Source organism: Ischnura elegans, chromosome 7 (assembly GCF_921293095.1).
Source record: "Ischnura elegans chromosome 7, ioIscEleg1.1, whole genome shotgun sequence".
NCBI lineage: Eukaryota > Metazoa > Arthropoda > Insecta > Odonata > Coenagrionidae > Ischnura > Ischnura elegans.
Window position 1 is genome coordinate 67063620 of NC_060252.1, and position 20671 is coordinate 67084290.

The 20671-nt window shown below is 36.9% G+C and overlaps 2 protein-coding genes across 2 annotated transcripts; one reads left to right on the forward strand and one right to left on the reverse strand.

Annotated features, from left to right (window-relative positions):
- Positions 1-1325: 1325 nt before the first annotated feature.
- On the reverse strand, positions 1326-8396 carry LOC124162868 (phosducin-like protein). The gene has a single exon (XM_046539554.1). It carries the CDS (start codon positions 8267-8269, stop codon positions 7406-7408), a length of 864 nt encoding a protein of 287 aa, XP_046395510.1. The 5' UTR covers positions 8270-8396; the 3' UTR covers positions 1326-7405.
- Positions 8397-8483: 87 nt separating this feature from the next.
- On the forward strand, positions 8484-20671 carry LOC124162867 (anaphase-promoting complex subunit 4). The gene is made up of 4 exons (XM_046539552.1): positions 8484-8732; positions 9410-9538; positions 13532-13707; positions 18008-20671. Exons 1-4 carry the CDS (start codon positions 8621-8623, stop codon positions 20000-20002), a joined length of 2412 nt encoding a protein of 803 aa, XP_046395508.1. The 5' UTR covers positions 8484-8620; the 3' UTR covers positions 20003-20671.

Sequence of the window (20671 nt, forward strand, 5' to 3'; positions counted from 1 at the left end):
AGAGCTGCAGCACCGATCCCATTATGCCACAACTGAACACCTGTCCAATGTCATTCACTGTCTGCATAGTTGGCACACATGTCTCTATGTATTTTTCAATGGGTGGAAAATTAGTAATGAAACAACTTTAAAGTGTTGTTATAAGCCTCGAAATTCTCAAAATCATTTTCCTCAATTTCATAACCTCCAGGACCACAACTCCTGCTGGGAGGTAACACCTATCTGTTCCTATTCTGGATCTGGCACTGACTCATGCCATCATTGAGTTGTCAGTGAAAGGGTTGCAACTGATGATTTTTCAGTGCACATACCTTAAAAAAATGTTTTCAAACCATAAAACAATCAACATTATACAGTGTGTCCCAAAAAGAATGACCCGATTTTAACTTGTAATAATATTGAAACGAATGTCACTAGGCAAGCGAAACAGCACCAGATGTGATCGGCATTGTTTAGAGTTTTAGAAAAATCCGCTGAATTTCACTACGAGCGCTGATGTGGAGCGTGCAACCTTTAGACCATTGGTCTAACAATAAGGTGCAGCCAGTCTCGCTGAAGATGACGTACAGGACCGCGAGAACAGGCTTTACACTCTTGGCCTCCTAGGTCCCCTGACATAACACCATACGATTTTTTCCTTTTGAGAAATGTTAAACAGCGTGTTTACGTTCCTCCCTTACCTCGTGACATTGATGAACAGAAAACATGAATATCAGCTGCTGTAGCTTCAGTGACAGAAGACACCTTACACTCAGTTTGGGATGAATTCAGCTATCGGCTAGATGTCGTCCGCGCAGCCAATGGAGGACATATTGAACATTTATGATGGTTTTTTATAAACTTTTGTCTTTTGTAAGTAATTTAGTATACAATATGTTGATGTTAAGCCCTTCTTCCTAATAAATAATCTTATTTAAAATCGGGTCATTATTTTTGGGACACACTGTATATTGCAACCACAGGTAATATGCACTGAATAATACCACTTTTGAACTGATTTCATTCGTGCGACAAATCCACAGAGAAAAAATTATTTGCCTCGACTGGGATACCGGAACCGGGCGAATGATTTTTTTCCCTGCGGATTTTGCACACAATTTGGGCATTGCGGGTGACTCCCATAAAGTTATCACCATGGCTTGTCCCAGTATACTTAAATTGATTTCATTCAATAGCAAATAACAACTTAATTCCCTGCTAACCTTCATCTGATACAGAGCCAATTCTCATACAGCTTGTGAAACATAAAAATTGATGATTGTAATAAAACAAATCAAAAATGAATTTAGTTAGAGATGAATATGTTAAAAAAAGAACAACGGAGAAAAATTTTCACACATTTATTCATAATTGTTATTTTTGATTCTTACTTTCAATAAATAATACAAGTACAAGTACCAACTTCACTACTGAGATGCCTGAAAGTGACAGATTTACAAATACTCAGTAAATGGCAATCTGAAGTTACATTTAAAATGTTTCCAGCCACATAGAAGTGGATTAATACTCCTAATTTCATTATCAAGTTACAAAAGTTTTTATCAACATCTTGAATTCACTCTGAAAACAGAATTTGGAAAAATTATAAATACTCAACTGGTTTAATTTTTAACACTGAAAACACAAAGGACCACACTTGGAATGTAGGACCATAAATGTTAGGAACATCAGCAGGATTCACGATAAAACACAATTAGAATTAAAAATCAATCTTATAACACATTAAGCCATAAGACAGTCCCAAATAAAGACATTAACTTTATGAATAATCACAAAAATGAAACTTTGCACTTCACTAATTTATAAAAAAAACAATATAAGCTTTCACAAAAATTATTCAAAACTACACAAGGAGTTCAGGAAAAATTATCAAGAACTGTGATCATGGTGATTTCGATAGCACAAATAATAAGAAATACCCTAAATTCTCAAGTATAAAGTATGTTGTAAAGCGGTTTTACACCGGTATGTCATTGCTCATGTTGGCACTGAAAACATTTTTGAAATTGAGAGAATGCCACCTCGGAATTAGAGCAGGGGCTATTTTGCCATCTAGCATCCATACATTCTCGCAATTCACCGCTTTACGTGATGCAATTTTGACTGTGTCTACATACATTCATTGCAAAAGATGCAAATTTGATGAATTTTGCATTTGAGATTGCAAAATGATGTGTCCCGCGTAAAATGGCATTCATACATTTTTTTGCATTATACATATGGTAAACCAGTCTCCATTATGCATTAAAATTACTAGGTAGGTTCTTCATAAAAGTAATCTTTAAGCATTCAAATGTTAAATTAGAGAAATGATAATATTTCAATATGGTGTCCAGCATGGTGTGATATATGACCAAGTGCTTAAGTTGAAATTTTGGAGGCATGTGAATAACAGCCTTACGCTGTCTGCATGATATACCTACTTGGGACTTAAGGGTAACTTTTTTTCAGGATTGTGGTGGCCAATTGGATAGTCCAGTCAACTGATCTAAGGGTCCCAAGTTCAAATCTCAAGTGATGATTCCACAAAAACAAAAAGCCTCAAAGTGCAAATTAGCACAGGGAATGGATCAGGCTTGTATTATGTAATATTCTAATGCCTATGACTTAGTCTGGGGGGAGCTCTCCGAAACCAACTTGAACCTAACGGTTGAATCACTGAATGTATGAACTTATTTTCAAACAGGAAAAAAATTTACTTCTAACTGATGCTGACCTCTTTCACAGACTCCTCAGTTGTTCCTATTTTGATAGTTAATCGACTGCAGTGAGGTTTGCACCAAAGATTTTTTTGATTATTCTTTATAAGTAGAAATTTCAATCCCATATTTTATGGTATGTTTTCTGCTCATTCCAATGACAAAGAACTAAAACTGTATTCATGGTGAAAGCTCAGGGAATTAAATGTAAAAAGTTAAAATTACAATCAAAATTGTGACACACTTGGCAAATTAAAGCTTTAAAATAAAGATGCACAAAATACATTACCAGGGTTATTCATAAAAATATACAGCCATTAAAAAATAACCTTTCAAAGGAATACATATCACTCAAAACACTGGAATTAAAATAATATAATGTTTCCATAGAAGAAATGATGATGCCACTTATGAAAGGCTGTTGCCATGGAGTTGGAGGCTGGTTAACTTTTCACATTAAATAAGGAAAAATACTTATCCCGTGGTCTAAATTGTGAGGGCAAATTACTGATTAGTATACGCATCATAAGAGAAGGGGAAAGCTTAATTCTGTAGTCTTGTCATAGATAAATAGAACAACATTAGTGTTCAATAACTGCACCTCAAGGTTAAGCCATTAGAAAGAACCATAGACTGGCACAAATATGGTCCACATAAGAAAAAGAATACTAATATTGATCCACTTAAACATCTCCAATGTATGCACGCATCAGCAGCTACCTATGCAGAATGATCTAACCTAACCAATAAAAAATCCTAATTTTAGACACAAAAATAATTTTTGACCTATTTTATTCTTCAAAGGCCTTTTTTTTACACATAAATAACTGAATGAAACTTTTGTTAATCAAAAATATCATCACAGAAATAAAGAAAATACCACAGTAGATTCCACAAAATGAAAACTGCATACTTAATAGATAGTGTTATTGATGTTATGTAGGACCCCAAAGCGGAGTGAGTTTAAATTTTCATTCAAAAAACTTTCTGTACGGTGCGGACATATATAAGAAATAATAAAATGCAATATTTTACTTACTACCTTGCACTCTTGTTAGCTATTCTGCTTAGTGGCAGTAGAATTTCTATCCCCTAAGAGATATCGACACAAATTCAAATAGTTTTCACAAAAATACTTCAAAGCTACTGGAAACTTGGACCAAATTTTCAATGACAGGTTGTGGTGATTTCTTTGGCATAAATAATTAGACATAACTCAGTTTCTAGCACACCTGAAAGAGGTTAATAAATACCCAATGGGGGATATTCATCTTGTAAAAATACTTTATGTTAATAGAAAAAATTACCTTGCAATCAACTGTTCAACTCGAACGAGACTTAATTACTCAAAAAATCAAATTTACTGCACATGTGCCAGCCTTGGTGGAGGCAGGAATACATCTTACCATACTGAAGGTCGCGAATTAAAGGCCCGCATGGGTATGGATGCGCGGGATCATCCTTTGCAAGTCATCATAAAAAAACCCTTGATATAAAGGCCTCCCTGTGCTGTTTTAGGAGGAGGTGGAGATAAAAATATCCATCCAGGGGCATATAAAAGAAAACTAACGTCTACATGAAAGCTTCCAAGGAATCTAACAGAATACAAAGGTGGTGAATACCAAACATTCCCAAGAGAAAGTTTCAAACCTTGATTAGTCAAAAAGATAGCGATTAAAAAAAGGGGGGAAAAAACCATAGTAACTGCATAACTGGGTGAGCAAAAGCATCAAATGTCACACACTTAGGGGTACCAATCACGGGAATGATCTAAAAATGCTATTCAGATTTGAAAGTGCATTTAAATGATCATGAAAACAGGGCATATGATAAGTTAGCAAAATTTAATGAAAATCCCATTGGAAAGAACCATCTCCCGAGATATTCAGAAATGCACGTAACTGTCATTAACCTCAAATCTCACAACAACCTTTCCAGCTATCATTTTAATATACTAACAAACCACTTGACCACCATTTCATCATAACAAAGGGCAATTTATGTATCCCAGTCTCGATGCAAACTCATCCAAACTCCAACTTCCACAGCAACACTTCATTTCATTAGAGACAATTATAATCAAGTACATACAACAAAAAGTACATAGAAAATAAATACATTTCCAATACATAAGAAACACTAAAGAAAAAGCAAGAGTGAGACTACTCTATGGTACACTGAACTATCAAGTGGTCCCATCACAGAAAGTTGATTTTAGGGAAAAGCATCAACTTTGGCACATATTTTGGAAGGTCAAACACCAATGTTTCACATTTATCTAAACAACTTCTATTGCTCTTTTTACTTAACTCCATTGGTAAACAAACACAGGATTATTAATGAACAAGTATAAGAAGCTACACTTGCTATGAGATTCTTTAAAAGTTCAACTTTGGAAATTGAGATCATATTGCTACAAAATGACTATAAGCATTAATCTAGAGGGTACTCAAACTAAAAAAATGGGACAATAAGAAAGATATAAAATGCAAATTACAAGAAAAACTAATCATTAACACAAATTTGTGGGAGAAATTATTTCACAAATTTATAGACAAATAATAGTTCACTCCACCAGTGGTGAACCTGAAGGGTAATCTAAGAGCCTGAGAATACCAAAAAAAATTCATTAAAACACAATGGTAGAATGTACATTAGCTTTATCACCTACTTTGTGTTTCTGAGAGAGCAAGGAATTAATGTTAATGTAATCTTAATATTCATGCAGTGAATTACAATGCATTGTTTTGGAGGCGTTGTAGTCTGGTTGTGGGTAGACTCCCAAATGGCTGGATGCCAACCTCTCGTGGCTTGCATAAATATAGAATGATTGTTGAGCCTTTGGAGACTAGTCTCTTGCTCACTTTCACATCTCGGTGAAAAAAACCAGATAGGGTAGGATGGGCCCAGGAAATTAAGAGAGCCTGATTCAAGACGTTAAGTATCACAGACGATGAAGTGATTAAATAAATTGGCATATCATATCAATTATACCCTTACAATTTTATACCCCATCTCATGGTGTACCTATATCAATTGAGCCTTTCAATTGATTTCATGAAAGGTTAATGTTTAAGTCACAAAAGTAGAGTATTGGGTGACTAATGGGTTATATGCCACACTTTGAATAATTTACATTAGCCGATGAACTCCACATATTTTAACTGTTTGCCTAAAATATTTTTTACAACATGAATGCCAATTCCCTCAATGATCATGATGCATTACCCCCAAAACTATGATGTAGTAGTAAATATTAATTACAACACTTTCCAACCCAAAATTCTTCTTGAATCATACTTCCCCCTACGGGCAGTTCTGGTATACAGTGGTAACAACTTAATGTTATATTGCTACTCCTAACAATATGTGACCCACAATGTTCTACAACCAGGAATACCGAAGTAATTAGCGAAGCCAAATCATTCCTGACATGGCCATTCTCCACTGCACGTTCAACAGAAAGTGCGAGCAGCATTACATACATGAGATGAAAGAAATATCGCTAGAAGATGAGATTTCACTAAATCAGATACAAGTCAACTCCATAGAGAAAAAATCGAATATTAATTATAATATTTTCTCATTTTCATCACCCCTGAGAGCAGATAAAAATGAACTACCAATCAACACCCAAATTATAACAACCTACCTATATCAAGAACTTCTCATTTAAACAAGAAAGTAATTAACAATGGTAGCTACTAGTGAATACATCACTCAGAGCAAAAGGTATGACAGCTGCAATTTAATTTCTGAGCTGAAGTGAACACACAAGTTTTCGGGAACTGCTAAGGCTCTTTAATTATAGCTACCATTCTTGTATTGCTGAATTAAGGTGAACAGTGACAGAATAACACAGGAAATATGAATGTTTGTCATATCAAACGTTGTGTCAACAACACCTATACAAATTTGTTTATGAAAGGAACTCTATTACAAAGACATCGAGTCATTTCTACTTGTAAAGGTAATATAGAGCCTCATAAAAATATTTAAGCTATTTTTTCGTAAATCTCTATACTCAAGAAAACACAACGAATATTGGTGAGAAAAATACTGCTCCACGGTGAAATCGTCAGTCTTCTCAAAGGTTTGTTAGAAAAAATTTACTATATCATTTTATCTCACTAGGAGTACGTATGTATCATGCCAATTATTGCACATTCGAATACATATCACGATAATCAAGCAGGTAACTTAAAATAATCCTACTTTTAAAAAAACTCCATACTTATTTAAACTAACTGCCGATTGAACAAGATAATTCCTCACAGAAGGCATAAAAAAACTAACTGAAAGGATAGAACTGAATGTAATCAAGCCCATAAAGACAGAATGGCCTAATAATTTTCTTCGTTTATTAGGTAACTTGGTAAAAAAAAAACAAAAATATTTCAAAAGCCAGAAGAGCATTTCACCACCATTAACTTTTTCTTTCAACTCGACAAATAACAACAATGTCAGTCGCATAAATGTTGACAACTGAGCTAAATACCATCTGTCTAAGAAGAAAAGCGCACTTTACCATGAAATGTACGTGAATCTTTTTAGACAATCTATGAACCCATATGTGAGCCTCAGCCAATGGTGTGAGGTTGTTTTCTAACCAGAAAAAGGTTTGCATTTTTTAAGGAACACAATTATTTAGTGAAGGGAAGTTTTTGCCCAAATATAGCTTTTGCATAACATGAAGAAAATACCGTTCACTCGAGGCTTAAATCACTGTCATCATCGTCATCTTGAGGCAACTGGCTGATTTGGGGAACACAGGTCTTGTCAGGAATCATTCCATGTTCAATTAAAAAGCTTTCCACATCACATGCAAAGAAATCCTCACCAAACTCATCAGTTAATCGAACAAAATTTCCAACGAGTTGACCACTTTTGTAGACAAGCAGCGCAGGTACACCACTCACTTTGAAGCGGTTACTTAAACCCGCCAATGATCCCTTCATTTTACAGAACTTCACCTCACTATACTTCTGACTGAGATGTATAAGAGACCCATTCATAGCCTCACACCCCGCCACCTTTTCTTCGTATATATGAACAATGATCGTAACAGATTTCAATTCTTTGTCAACCGCATCGAGAAATTCTTGGCCAGTTGTGAGGTTTATCACTTTCCCGAACTTAGGCACATTTGATGACTGTTGAAGCATTTCGTTCATTCTTTTCTGCATGTATTCTTGAAGAAATTTATCCGAGAATAACTCTTTCAATTCAGGATCCTTCTCGGCTTCTGCCTTTTCTCTCTCTTCATCTAAAGCAGATTGGCAAGTTATCGACAACTTCTTTATTAGCTCCACTCTTTCCATTTTTTCCTCTTCGATTTTCTGTTTCTCCAGCTCTTTGAATTTCTGCCAGTCACTGAGTACACCTTTTGGTCCAGTATTAGAGGCAGTACCAGACCATTTAGAAACATCAGCTTTGGCTATTTCATCCGAAGATGCCACAGCACCTGCATCTTTGTTTTCTGATTCCTCTTCATCTTCTTCTCCTTCACTGCTACTGCTACAATAGTACTCTGTTTTCTCACCAAGTAGCTTGTCTTCTAAAGTCGCCATTGCTTACGATTCCTGCGATCAAGAATTCAAATTTTGCTATAAACTGGCACGGCGTCTTTATCACCAATTTTTAACCCTTTTGTTTTTGTTATGGACAAACCGTCAAACGACTATCGTTCCTCGCACAAATATCGATATCTCGCTCGACTTCGTCAATCGACTCTATCGAAAACTTCATATCGCTTCGTATTTTTCGTTTGGCGCCGCCACCGAACCCAATACACCCAATAACAAGTAAACTGGGCACCGGTGTGAAACGAAATGTGATAGCTACGGAAAGCTGAAGAATTGTATTCATAATATATTTCACTATATTGTTTGTGTGTGTGCCATTTCATTCAATTAAACACTATGTCTTCGTCGAATGCTATGCGGCAATTGGAAGAGAGGCATGTTGCCAATGAAGTAGACTTGATGGTATGGTCCAATCGTATGGATTTGTTGGCTCTTTCCAATGTACGGGGTGAGTATCGAATATTCTATGGTTCTAGAGGACCATGCGCTAAAAGGCACTGTTTCAGCCAAATTGTTAAAAGTATTTATGTATTTGCCTTACGCAAATAGCCCTGACTTGGGTTACTGCGATGGATGATTTTGCGAACTGAATGTTTATTAATGACCCGTATTTTCGCCCGTCCCCCTATTATTCTTGCTGCATCACATTCAACTTATTCATGTATATTGCATGTGGAGGAATGCCTATGTTTTCTTGTAATAGAGGCTTTAATAATTATCAACTTATCAAACTCTACCAATCAATGGTGCAATAATCAAATTGCTCCAAAAATAATTTTAGAGATAATTGATTTTGACTCCCTCTCTCCGTAATTTAAGTTGTGGGCCCGTAATTGAACTTCTTATCCCTTGTAATGTTGCTAGAACATTTTGAATGATGGTTGTCTTCCTCAAGTGCTCGTACCACTATGCAGATTGGTCGAGGTGACAAAGTCTGTCCGTCATGCTACAGACCTCCCTTTTATTTTACTACCGTTAGGTATATACTGCCCTGAAGTAATTCTTCAAACCTTTTTCGAATTTACTGATTTCACAATGAGCAGGGTAGTTAAAGTATAATGGCATGTTACATGTCAACGTTAATGTTGAATTTGAGTGAATATTTTTCATCAATTTTCGCATTAGGTGAGGTTGCTCTGCATCGTCTATCGTGGCAAAGAGTATGGTGTTTAGCCCCTCCATCAGAAGAATGTACAGTGAAGGGAATAGCCTGGAGACCCGACGGCAAAGTCATTGCCATTGGATACAGCACAGGTATGTATTCTTAATGGCCCTGAGGGCGAAATCATTCTCATGTTTTTAAGCATGGACTCACTGCTTCCTATTTTCTAAACATTTTTCTTACGGAAACATTGAGAACACAATGGTTTCCGTGTATGTGACATGTGTTTTAATGTCTATGGACTTCGTATGTTTTTGTAAAGTTTTCTGTTGGTGACTTTATTTAACCTGTTTATCATTGAGAGCTATTGTATTTGATTGAAGAGGAACCAATTTAAACTCATAAATTGTTTTCCTTCAATTGTAACAATTATCTTTGGTCGAGCTTTCATCTATAATCTGAATATGCATCTCCCATGTCTTAAGTTATTTCAATAATTGGCTTGTATATTCAAGTGAAATAAAGTCATCTTTGCTTATGTATAGGTAACAAACAAGCAGGAATGATTCTTGCAAAATCACTTCTTTTCACAGTACACTCTTAGGTAGATGACATGCTTGCTGATTGCAATTATGCTGCACATGCTTTGATTGGTTCGGACCATTGAAACCAAAAGGTGGAAATGATTGTTGTGCATTGTAGGATGATGTGTATTTGCATACATTACTCAAGCTAAAATAATACTCTTCTTGGCATTGAGCATTAGTGGTAGTCCGTGTTGAGTTGTTTCAAAGAGGACGAATGGCCAGTAAAGTGATTTTCTTCAGTGAACCCTCAGAAAGTTGGAATTTTTTTTCATTCTGGGAAGTGCAAAATATCAGCAGTATTTTCCTTTTTGGTTGCTCATGAAACTTTTTAGGTCCCCTTTAAGTCATGTGAAACAATTTTTGGAGATAAGTCATTTATATAACTGTAAACATGATTTGTTCATGGGCTAATTTATTTTTACCCTATATAATGTAGGATTGCAGTAATTTTGCTGTAAATCATCTCTATAACAGCTCTGGTATGTGAATGCTAGTAACCTTAGCATGTTTACTCCTAATTTATTGCAATATATACAAAATATTGTCCAATTTGTTGACACATGTATACCACTCCTTTAATTCCAATCAATACAAGTATTCTTTGTCATAGTTATTTTTAAATTACAATTGAAAATATCCTAAAAGAACTTATACTGTTACAGCACCTTTGTATGTTTCATTTTGTAATATTTACATGCATTCCTCTGCTGACTTTTTATACATATTATGTATATAGTTGTGGTGCTAAGAATTTTATATGAATTGATGCATTTTAGCGATAGACACATCAGAAGTTCGTAATTGAAAATTCTATTAATTGGAGAAGAATAATGTCATACCATCCCAGATCAGCATTTTGTATATGGGAGAAGGAATTCAGCATATGTCTCTGTACTCTTTCTTTGAGGCCTTTTATAGTGGATGCATCGCCATGTAATTTGTCATCACATTATACCATGAATTAGTCAAGGCAGTAGATCAAGATATTAATTTTTTTCTTTTTACTGAGGATATCAATTTTATGATGTTATTAGTACATTTATGGTGAAATTTATGTTCTATAATACGGCCTAAAAATGTTCTTTTTTCACCTATTTGTGCCCATTTCTGTTGACATCACCAATTTTATCTTATATGTTACTAGCAATATTTTAGCCAAAAAAGCAATACATTCTCTCAAACTTATCTTTATAGCGGAGCTAAGTAGTTCTTTGTACGAGTTTCTTCTTTATCTATCAAGATTGAAATAATGCATTGTCTTGGGTGTGACTTAATGGATTCGGCTTAACATATAATGAAACGTAAAAACTTAGTAATTCTATATAAATTTAATTCTGTACAAGCTAGGTTTTGATGTGGCATCATCATCTGGTCATGTAGAAACCTAGGTCGAGCCTGGGTGATGCTGGGGATACCCAGGCATTCGCATTGTAACACAGGGAGTCAGATTTTGGCTGCGGTGGTGTGTTGCACATCTCGTCAATAGTGGAGCACTCATTAAACATATTTTCGATTTTTAAATGTGACATATTTTAATTTAATCGGGTCTTAGACTCCATGCATCATTATTGGTTCTACACATTGGGCTACATGTGCACGCCTTTCGAGGAAGCATGACTATTTTATATTTGCCTTAGTAAATATGGACAACATCATCACTGTCAACAATCCTAAGTTTGGTTTGATGCAGCTCTACACTCAATTCTTTTATCAGCTAATCTTCTCACACCTGCATATTTCTTCTCTGTCATTGTTGCGTACTTCCCCCCACCTCCCCTTCGGCGAGTGTCGCCGTCCTCGGGGTTTACCAAGGTCCGGCCGAGTCCCATTCGGCACCTTTCTCGTGCTCTCCGCCAAGGGGACTTGACTCGCACCCTTTTGGAGTGAGGGCAGTGCTGTTACTTGAGAGTCAGTAACCCTCAGATCCTATTATCCATGCCCATGCCATTCAGTGTTCAACGAAAGCCGGGAGCATGTGGACGTGGAGTTTTGGCATGCGTTTCCCTTTAAGTTGCATGCGAAATAAAGCGGATTCCATGGAAGGTGTCCTTGCCCTTTATTTATCATAACCCGGGGCGCACGTCCCCACGCGCACATCTTCTGAGCCACCACGGGCCGGATTGCGCTAACAGCCATCTAGGGCAGATCCAGGATTATTTTCTGGGGGGGGGGAAGGTCACAATGCAAATAATCCTCTCATACTTGACATTAAAAAATATGATTTCCTTTTCCATTCTTGCCATCTACTTGTCCCTTGATGATTGTCTTCATCAGGCCATCATGTCTCAAGATATGGCCTATAAAGTTATTCCGTCTTCCTGTCAACATTTTCATGAGACTTCTCTTTTCTCCTACTCTTCCTAAGACTTCCTCATTACTTTCACAGTCGATCTGTTTGATTCTCATCATTCTTATGTAGCAGCACATTTCAAAGGCCTGTTTCCTATATTTCTTTGCGGCTGTCTTTTTCTAGGCCTCGTTTCCATAGTGAAATAATAAAAAACTAAGTAATAATAATTTTTATTTTGTCCATGACCTTGCAAAGAATATACAAAGCATCTTAAGAAAAGGCTGTGGAACAATTAATACTGGGCTCACAATAATCACAAAGGTGATGTCAGAAAGCAAAATTAAATACACTAAGTTTTAACATATTGGCATAACAGACAGTATTTGTTCAAGAGGAAATATTAATTCTTCAGTTGTACTATCATGTAGGTATCGATTCAGTGAATAATTGCCCTTTTTGGCTGAAATATATTTCCCTTCTAAAGACGAAAATATGTGTCCAGACGTTTCTTGACCCAGGAGATGAAAACCTCAAATTTTCCTCGGAGATTTTCCTTCGCAGGTGAATGAATGCCGAATGTATACATATCCTAGCTCTCCCCCTTTTATGATGGTTGTGGGTATGCGATTTCTTTGTTTCGGGAACCAACACAGCGGGGCATAGGCTCTACCCTTGAAATCCGGGAGCAGGTACCTGGACCCCTCGTCTTAGATTACCCCTCTTAGCAGTATGGGACTGTGGTCATGCAATTGTTTATCCAGTCATTTTGCAAAATAAATATTTGTTCCTTTCTCAAAAAATACATAAACTAAGAATAGAATTATTTGTCTTTTGAGCAGCGTTTACAATTTATAAACTAAATTCTTTGATAAATATTAACTTATATCTCAATTTTAGTATAAACATCAACATAGAAATTGTTGTTAACGAATGTCCTGCAAAAATGCTCCGTGTGGAGGGGACAGAAGAGTCTCTTGGCGCTCAGTACAGCAGTCATGCTAAGGCAAGAACTCCACCGTCTCGAAAGGGTTAAACGATACCATCAAGTCAGTTTGAACTTCAAAATGGTTTGGAAGTTTATTGTGACTTCTGAGGCCTATTCTAGTCTTTGATCGGTAAATAGTCCTAACAGAACAGTAATGAAGGCTTTGTATATTTCTAGTTCAATCATTATAACTGCTTGCATATTTCCATCATCACTATTTTTCAGGTAAGTGTCAGTTAATTTTTATTTTAATGAAGCATTCTTATAAAAACAATATTTTCAGGTGAATACTTGCTGGTAGATGTTGAAAATGCTGAAGCACTACACAGTGTAGTTGTTGATGCTGAAATCACATGTCTGTCTTGGACGCAAGAGACTCATTCCCAGAGTGAAGATGCCAGTTCGATTGCTGATAAAGGAAGATTTATGTCTCATAGGCACTCTGGACTTCATGATCTTGTAAGTGATCACAACTTTGTTAAATTTCATTCTTTAACCTTTTCCCTACTATACACGTATATATACGTGTGGACGTTTCCTGACCCGGGAGACGACGGGCGTATATTTATGTGTGAGATTTTTCCTAGCCAGGAAAACGAAAGCCGTATGTATACGTTTTCTAGCTCTCCCCATTTTAGGACGGTCGAGGGTTTACGTCGTCTTTGTCTCGGGACCCAACCCTGCGGGGTTTAGGCTTTACCCTCGGAATCTGGGAGCAGGTACTCGGAACCCTCGTCTATTATAACCCCTCTTAGCGGTAAGGGACAGTGGTCATACAATTGTTTATCCAGTCAGGTTTCGAAATAAATATTTGTTCATTTCTCAAGAAAAATAAACTAAGAATTGAATTATTTGTCTTTTGGGCAGCATTTACAATTTTTAAACGAAATTCTACGATATATATTAACTTATATCTCGAGTTATGTATAAAAATCAACATGGAAAATGTTGCTGCATTAAATGCGTTAGTATTGGCCTTAGAACTTCGATTTAAATTTGAAAATGCTCAGAAAAAAATGAGGAATCCAATTCAAAGTCTGTAATTTATGCGCTGGCAACAATTATCAGTTTGCTAAATACATATAAGCAATAAATAAGTTGACCGTGAACCAATGCCGCAGGTATGGTCATAAACCCGGAAAGGAGGGAGCACAACTACTCTCGGAGTCCGAAATAATGCGAAGTCCCAGCGTGGAGGGGTCGAAAAAGATTCAGCGAGACCCTTCTCAACGAATGTCCTCCAAAAATGCTCCGTACCACAAGAAAGAAGAGTCTCTTGGGGCTCAGTACAGCAGTCATGCTAAGAGGAAAACTCCGCCGTCTCGAGAGGGTTAAATATACAGTACATTCCCGATTATCCGGGGTAATGATGGGGAGAGACGGCACGAATAATCAGAATACACGGATAACCCAAACTTTCACTTAAATGTCTTGCAATGTTCATAATTTAGGTAAAATAAACAATATATTATTATTTATGCAGTTATTTTGTCATTTTAGAGTGCTTCCCGGACTCAATGAGTGCTTTCTTCGCATGTTCGCGATCGTTTTAGAGGAACCTGGTCGTGCCCTGCGAGACTTGGAAAACAGGAACACGGTGCTACCGTGAATGCAGGTAGTGCACGATCGCTTCCATTTTACGTACCATTTTACCAGTAATTCCGGTGATTTTGTGTCCGATTTTATTTTTTTAATAAAAATCGTGGAAAAAATTGAGCGAGAGTAAAAATCATGCATGGATAAACCGCAGCCAGATAATCGGGAGTCTGCTGTAATTGCGAATGCTGACCCATGTCAATTTTTTTGAACTGAGTTTTACTAGGGTATTAGGTTAGCATTCTCCCCTATGCTAATAATTTCCGTCATTCATTATGCCCACTTTTCTCTGCCACTCCTGCGTTCTTTTTTCTGTGTTCTCCACTATCAGGTTGCGTACTATTTTGGCCATGTCCTAGAATTATTGGTTTAGTCTCTCAAGGAGAGCGTCAAGCAACCACGTCCAGGGTCTTGACAAAATTGGGGTTTTAGGTAGATCTAAAGGATTGATTTAACCTCTATCAACCCTTCTATTAACCACTGTATATATTGCTAGTAGTTGGGGCTGTATGTGGATAAGTGAATAGATCTATCAAATAGGTAGTGCACCACGTGGGTGATTACTACATATTGATAATTGAGTTCCATGGAAAAGCTGTCTGTTTATTATGTGATTAACTATAGAACCCAGGGTTGTCCGGTGACTGGGAGAATCAGGAATCATGTGTCAATTATTCATGAATATTTACTCCAACCTGGAAATTAAAAATCTCTTATTTCAAAATCATTTCACATAAAATTTTGCCAGTTTGTTTGTCTTAATTTTATGTGCAGTAGCTTGGTAGAATTTTTCAAATCCACTTCGAAAAGTGGAATGTCAGACCAGACAATAGAATTGAAATGACACTCTGGCACTCGTTTGACTCTTGTAAGATTCAAAAACGCAAAGAATGGACTAGGCGACGTCAACATCTACAGATGCCGTCAAAGCAGCTTCTTGGCTTGCATTGAATAAATATAATTAACGCATTATGGTCCGCACACATGTTTTTACGTGTTTCCGCCGCCAGCGCTTATGTGCCGATCACGCGTTTTTACGTTTTCATGCAGTGCAGTCTCCTGCTGACCTCAACGGATTTTTTTGGAACTATTTCGACCTAGTTCTGGTTTCTGTGCGTCTTCAGGTAGCTTTACTGTTTGTTTTTGTGAAAGTTTTTCTTATTGACGTCTTTTTTATCGACATTATAATAGTTTGAACATATATTGAGGCCCATGGCATATAATATGACCGGCCCCAATGGCTAGTCTATTATAAAGGGTGCCGGACCAAGAGGTGTTAATATCTTTAAATTGGGGATGTAAAATATTGCATAAATATATTATTATATAATATAATAAACATAATATTAAATTAATGAAATAATTTTGTGTGTATTAAAATTCTTAGTTATCGCAGTAAACACATAAGATTAACCTGGGATTTTGGATTTCCCTGGAAAACCTGAAATGATGCATGGATTTTTGTGCTTTGATAGGATGGACACCCTGGTACTCTACATGCCAGGAAAAATGAAATAATGCTCATAAATGGCCTTTATTGCTCATTAAGAATAATTATTTTCATAACTGTTTTCTTAATGAAAAAGTATCAAAGTGGACTTTTCATCATAGTATAGTTCAGCTCACTTCAAATTGGTGTGCATATTGAAAGCTAGGGGAAAGTTAGGAAATTTCATCATTGCTCTAGAATAAATTACCCATGTTAGACTTGGCATGTGACTTGCTTCACTCCTCCATATATCCCAGTACTATGTCAGCTTGCTAAGGCTTTTAGGCCATTTGCCATTATAGCATAGTAAGGTTCAGTAAGCTTAAACTGTCCTTAAAGTGGTGAGTTGTGGCAAATTAGGTTGTAGAGAGGATCTCTCAGGAATCTATGCTTCTCTCAGGAATCTGTAAACTTTTTCAAAACATAGGTGATAATGTACATTTTTATTGCTTTTTAGCAGTATGGGGAAGAAGAAAAATATTTACCATATGTATGTTACGACATTGCCAGGCATAGTTTTTCTTTTGAGGTGGAAAAATGTGCATCGCATGTTTAAAACTAAAATTTTATTGGGATTATTTTCTGATCTGTTAGAAAACCACATACTGAAGTTGTGGCTAGAAAATTATGGCTTAGGAACATTTGGTCAGCTTTTACCCGCCTAGTGACGAAAGTCTGCTTCAGTGAACTTGATATTTTTGTGTATACTTTTATTATAGCCATGGCTATAACTTGCTGATGACCGCAATTCAATCATTGTATTGGAGTAGTCAGCAAGGTGCACCTGATTCATATTTTAAAAGTATGAACATTACAAAAGTTCTACCCTTCAGAATATTTCTTTTGAAGTCAAAGATAAATTTGATGATGTCAGTATTGGATGAAATACAATGCAAAACATAAATATATATTGAAATAACAGGATAAGCTGTCTATTTAACAATTTAGTTTTCATTTTATTAAAATTATAAAAAAATTATTTTGTTTCCAAAAGTTGGAGAAGAATCTTTAACTAAGTCTGAAAAGAAAGGGAAAATTAAAAGTGACAATGTGTGACAATTATGTTGGATGTATATAGAGTTTTTCAAGAAATGCTTAATAGTGTCTTAATGCCATTTATTTAACTGGTTCAAGTTATGGTGAAATTGAGCATTTTAAAATAATTTAATAGCATACTATTAAAGACAGCCCTGGAATTCCCCAATTTTTGGTGTTACCCTCATTTCTTTCAAAAGAATTATTATTTTGTATAAACATGCAGTTTGCAATTATTAGTGGTCGAATGATAAAGAAATCTTCGTACTTATTGCTAATAGTGCAGTTATTAGTATGGAGTGAATGTTTATGTGTATTAAACTCTTTGATGTTGTGTAGCCTGGAATAATTGAATTTTAACATATATACATTTTTGTGTTATAACGCATAAGTTCCTTCAAAGCAAATAATGAAAGATAAAGTTGTTTCATTTCCCAGGTTAAATATATTTGCACTTATATAGAAGAGCTGCCATGATAGTTATATTTTGTTTCTCAAAATTTTAACTTTTAATGATTTTTAATTCATTTTAGTTGTCTGCCATGTTCATACGGTAGTGTTAAATTATTTTTTTTGCATGCATAGTGATGTCTCATTCATCTTAACTGCCCAACACCTAACCTTATTCTCCTCTTGTAGGACAATCCAAGTACATTCCTGTCGAAACTGCCATCTCTCTCGCGAAACTTTGGTTCCATCAGTAAGAGCACTGAGGAGAGTTCAGAAGATGCAAAGAAGATTCGAGATCAGACACATGTGAATATTCTCATAATTGGAACCTCTACTGGCAAGGTATTCTTGAGTGTTTTTGGTCTCTTTCTGTGTGGGATTGTTGATATGAAAGAGCACTTGAAGTCCAGTTGGCAAGTTGGCAAAATCCTCGATGCTGACTTCTCTAGTGGGCTGGAAACTTTGTATGTGGTGATGTCCTGTGCCAGGAGTGATGATAAAAGCTCTGACTCGAGTGAACCTGTTGTCGCATTGCTGGACACAACTGTTCTTTCCAGTCATGCAGCAGAACTTCATTCATTAGCGCTCATGCATGGACAAGTGATTGGCGTTATGGGGTACCTTGCCCACACAATGCGCTCAGTGGCCGATGCTTGGGAGAATATACTTTTTGAAATGGACACAAAACTTGCATCATATGCTGCAAGTGTACCCGAAGGTGCTGTTGCGGCTGACTTTCTGGATTTGCTCATGTTTGGGGTACCATCTGATGAGTTGGAGGCTTTCCTTTTGCATCAATTAACAGAGAAGGGTCTGAAGCGTTTGGGCCACGCGATTGAACTCAGTTACACTAGTATCCAACGTTTGGTTCTGCGGCATGCCAGAGGTGCTGGCAATGCTTTGGCTTTCCACTTGGCGAAGTTGAAAGGCTTGGCTGGTCGCCGTGACAGATTTGCTGTTTTGGGCCTGGAAGAAGATGCAGCTGCAAAAGCGTTGGGTGCCATCGGTGCTTTCCTTGCCAAGGCAGGGCAGGTGCAGACTGTAATCGATCGCTCTATGAAGGACTACAAAGCGTTTTTTCGGTGGTTGTATGTGGTAATTTTACGTCTCTCTGATGAACGTGTGCCTCCCGAAGTGACACGAGTTACCCAGCAGGACCTAGCGTTTGTGGCTGAATTCCTGAAAAACTTTGAGAAAGTAGGTCATACTACGGCTGAGGGAAAGAGGGGACATTTTGATTTGGAACATCTTGGTAAGTATCTGTTTAATAAAGAGCCATTTGAGAAAATAGATGGGAAAGGTTATTTAGATGGTGAGGATTCTAATCAGTGGATGAAACTTTTGAAAGCATGCCCATGTTTGGAAAAAATGCCTGGCATCTACAGCCATGATCCCAACACCTCACTCACATATTGTCATGAACAGCTTAAACTAGCAGTGGACAAGGCATTCACTGGGCCACAAACAGCTATAGGGTCTTTAATAACTATTTCCAGGGTATTTCCATGTGCTTTAGGTAGGTCTTTTGTTCCTATGGAAAATCCCCATTGGATTAGTCATGTTCGAGGTCCAGAGGGGAAGAAAAATGTCTTGTATATAGCCTTTCCTGAAGCAAAGAAGTCATCTGAGTGTTTTTGGTGCGTGGAAGTTTCTGCAGGTGCAGATCCTTCCATTAGAGGTGTTGTTTTCAATTTCAATCCTCCCCACCGAGTCCTGGACTTACAGTTTTACTCGCCAGACATTCTGTCTATCCTCTTAGAGCGGAAAGAGGCCTCGGTGTTGGTGCAACTACCCACACGAATCGTCACTGAGCGAATGGGTCCGTGGGGTCCTGGCTGGCCCCAAGTGGATGAGGTGGAGAAACTGTTGGACCCATCAGTTTTTCGTCCTGTTGGTTCCAATCTGTCGGCTCGCTTTGCTGTCAGTGGAGCAAGAAAGGTTGCGGTTGTGCTTTCTGAGAGTAGGAGGCGTGTTCGTCTCTTTGAGATGGAGGTGGAAGAAGAGGACGAAGAGGAAGACGAAGAAGAGGAGGAAACGACGGGTGTTGTCGAAGATGAGGATGCCAATGAGGAAAAGTCTGCAATAGAAGCCGAAGAGGAGGATGTTCAGATGGAGGGGATAACTACAAGTGGGGCTGGTGATGATGGTGACAATAAAGCTGAAGTAAGTCCTGCCAAGAACTGAGAGAGGTAAAAAAAGAACTCTGCTGAACTTATAATATTTCTCTGTACAGATCGGTTTAATGAGGTGGTGCTTTCTAGGAGGAGGCGTGTTCATCTCTTTGAGATGGAGGTGGTAGTTGTGGAGAAAAAACGAAGAATAGGAGGATACGACAGGTTTGTCTATGCATACATGATTTTGAACATAAAGCTTAATTTTCATCCATTCTATCAAAATGCTTTATGGCTGTGTGATTATAGTGAGATGAAGTCTGAGACTTTTCAACAGCCATGATATACTGTCCTTACCATATTTATTTTGGTTTCTATCATTCCTGATCAAGAAAACCTAGCTGAATACATAATGTTTCTGTGCACAGATCTGTTTTATTGCTTTGCTAACAAACTACTCACCTGTTATGTTGCTCAAACTACTTACTACCAAAGACGTAAGTTTGTGATATCAAGATCATCAACAGGTTACTTGTAATTTTAAAACATTATTATGTATTTAAAATGAAAATTGAGAGAAATAAGTTTGTGGCTGTGTGAGTTATGTGTGTATTTGAAATTTGCTAATGGCTGGGTGGTCTGTTGTTATATATTTCCAAGTTTTACCAAGTATGTTTCTGTTTGTCTATATATATATGTATTATACATGATTTTGAACATAATACAACTTCATTTTCATCCA

What these genes read in the sequence shown, in the direction of transcription:
- LOC124162868 (XM_046539554.1), bottom strand. Translation starts at nt 8,269, where the DNA reads ATGGCGACTTTAGAAGACAAGCTACTTGGTGAGAAAACAGAGTACTAT.
- LOC124162867 (XM_046539552.1), top strand. Translation starts at nt 8,621, where the DNA reads ATGTCTTCGTCGAATGCTATGCGGCAATTGGAAGAGAGGCATGTTGCC. An exon ending in TGCCATTGGATACAGCACAG is followed by an intron (nt 9,539 to 13,531) that starts GTATGTATTCTT and finishes CAATATTTTCAG; the next exon opens with GTGAATACTTGCTGGTAGAT. An exon ending in ACTCTGGACTTCATGATCTT is followed by an intron (nt 13,708 to 18,007) that starts GTAAGTGATCAC and finishes CTCCTCTTGTAG; the next exon opens with GACAATCCAAGTACATTCCT.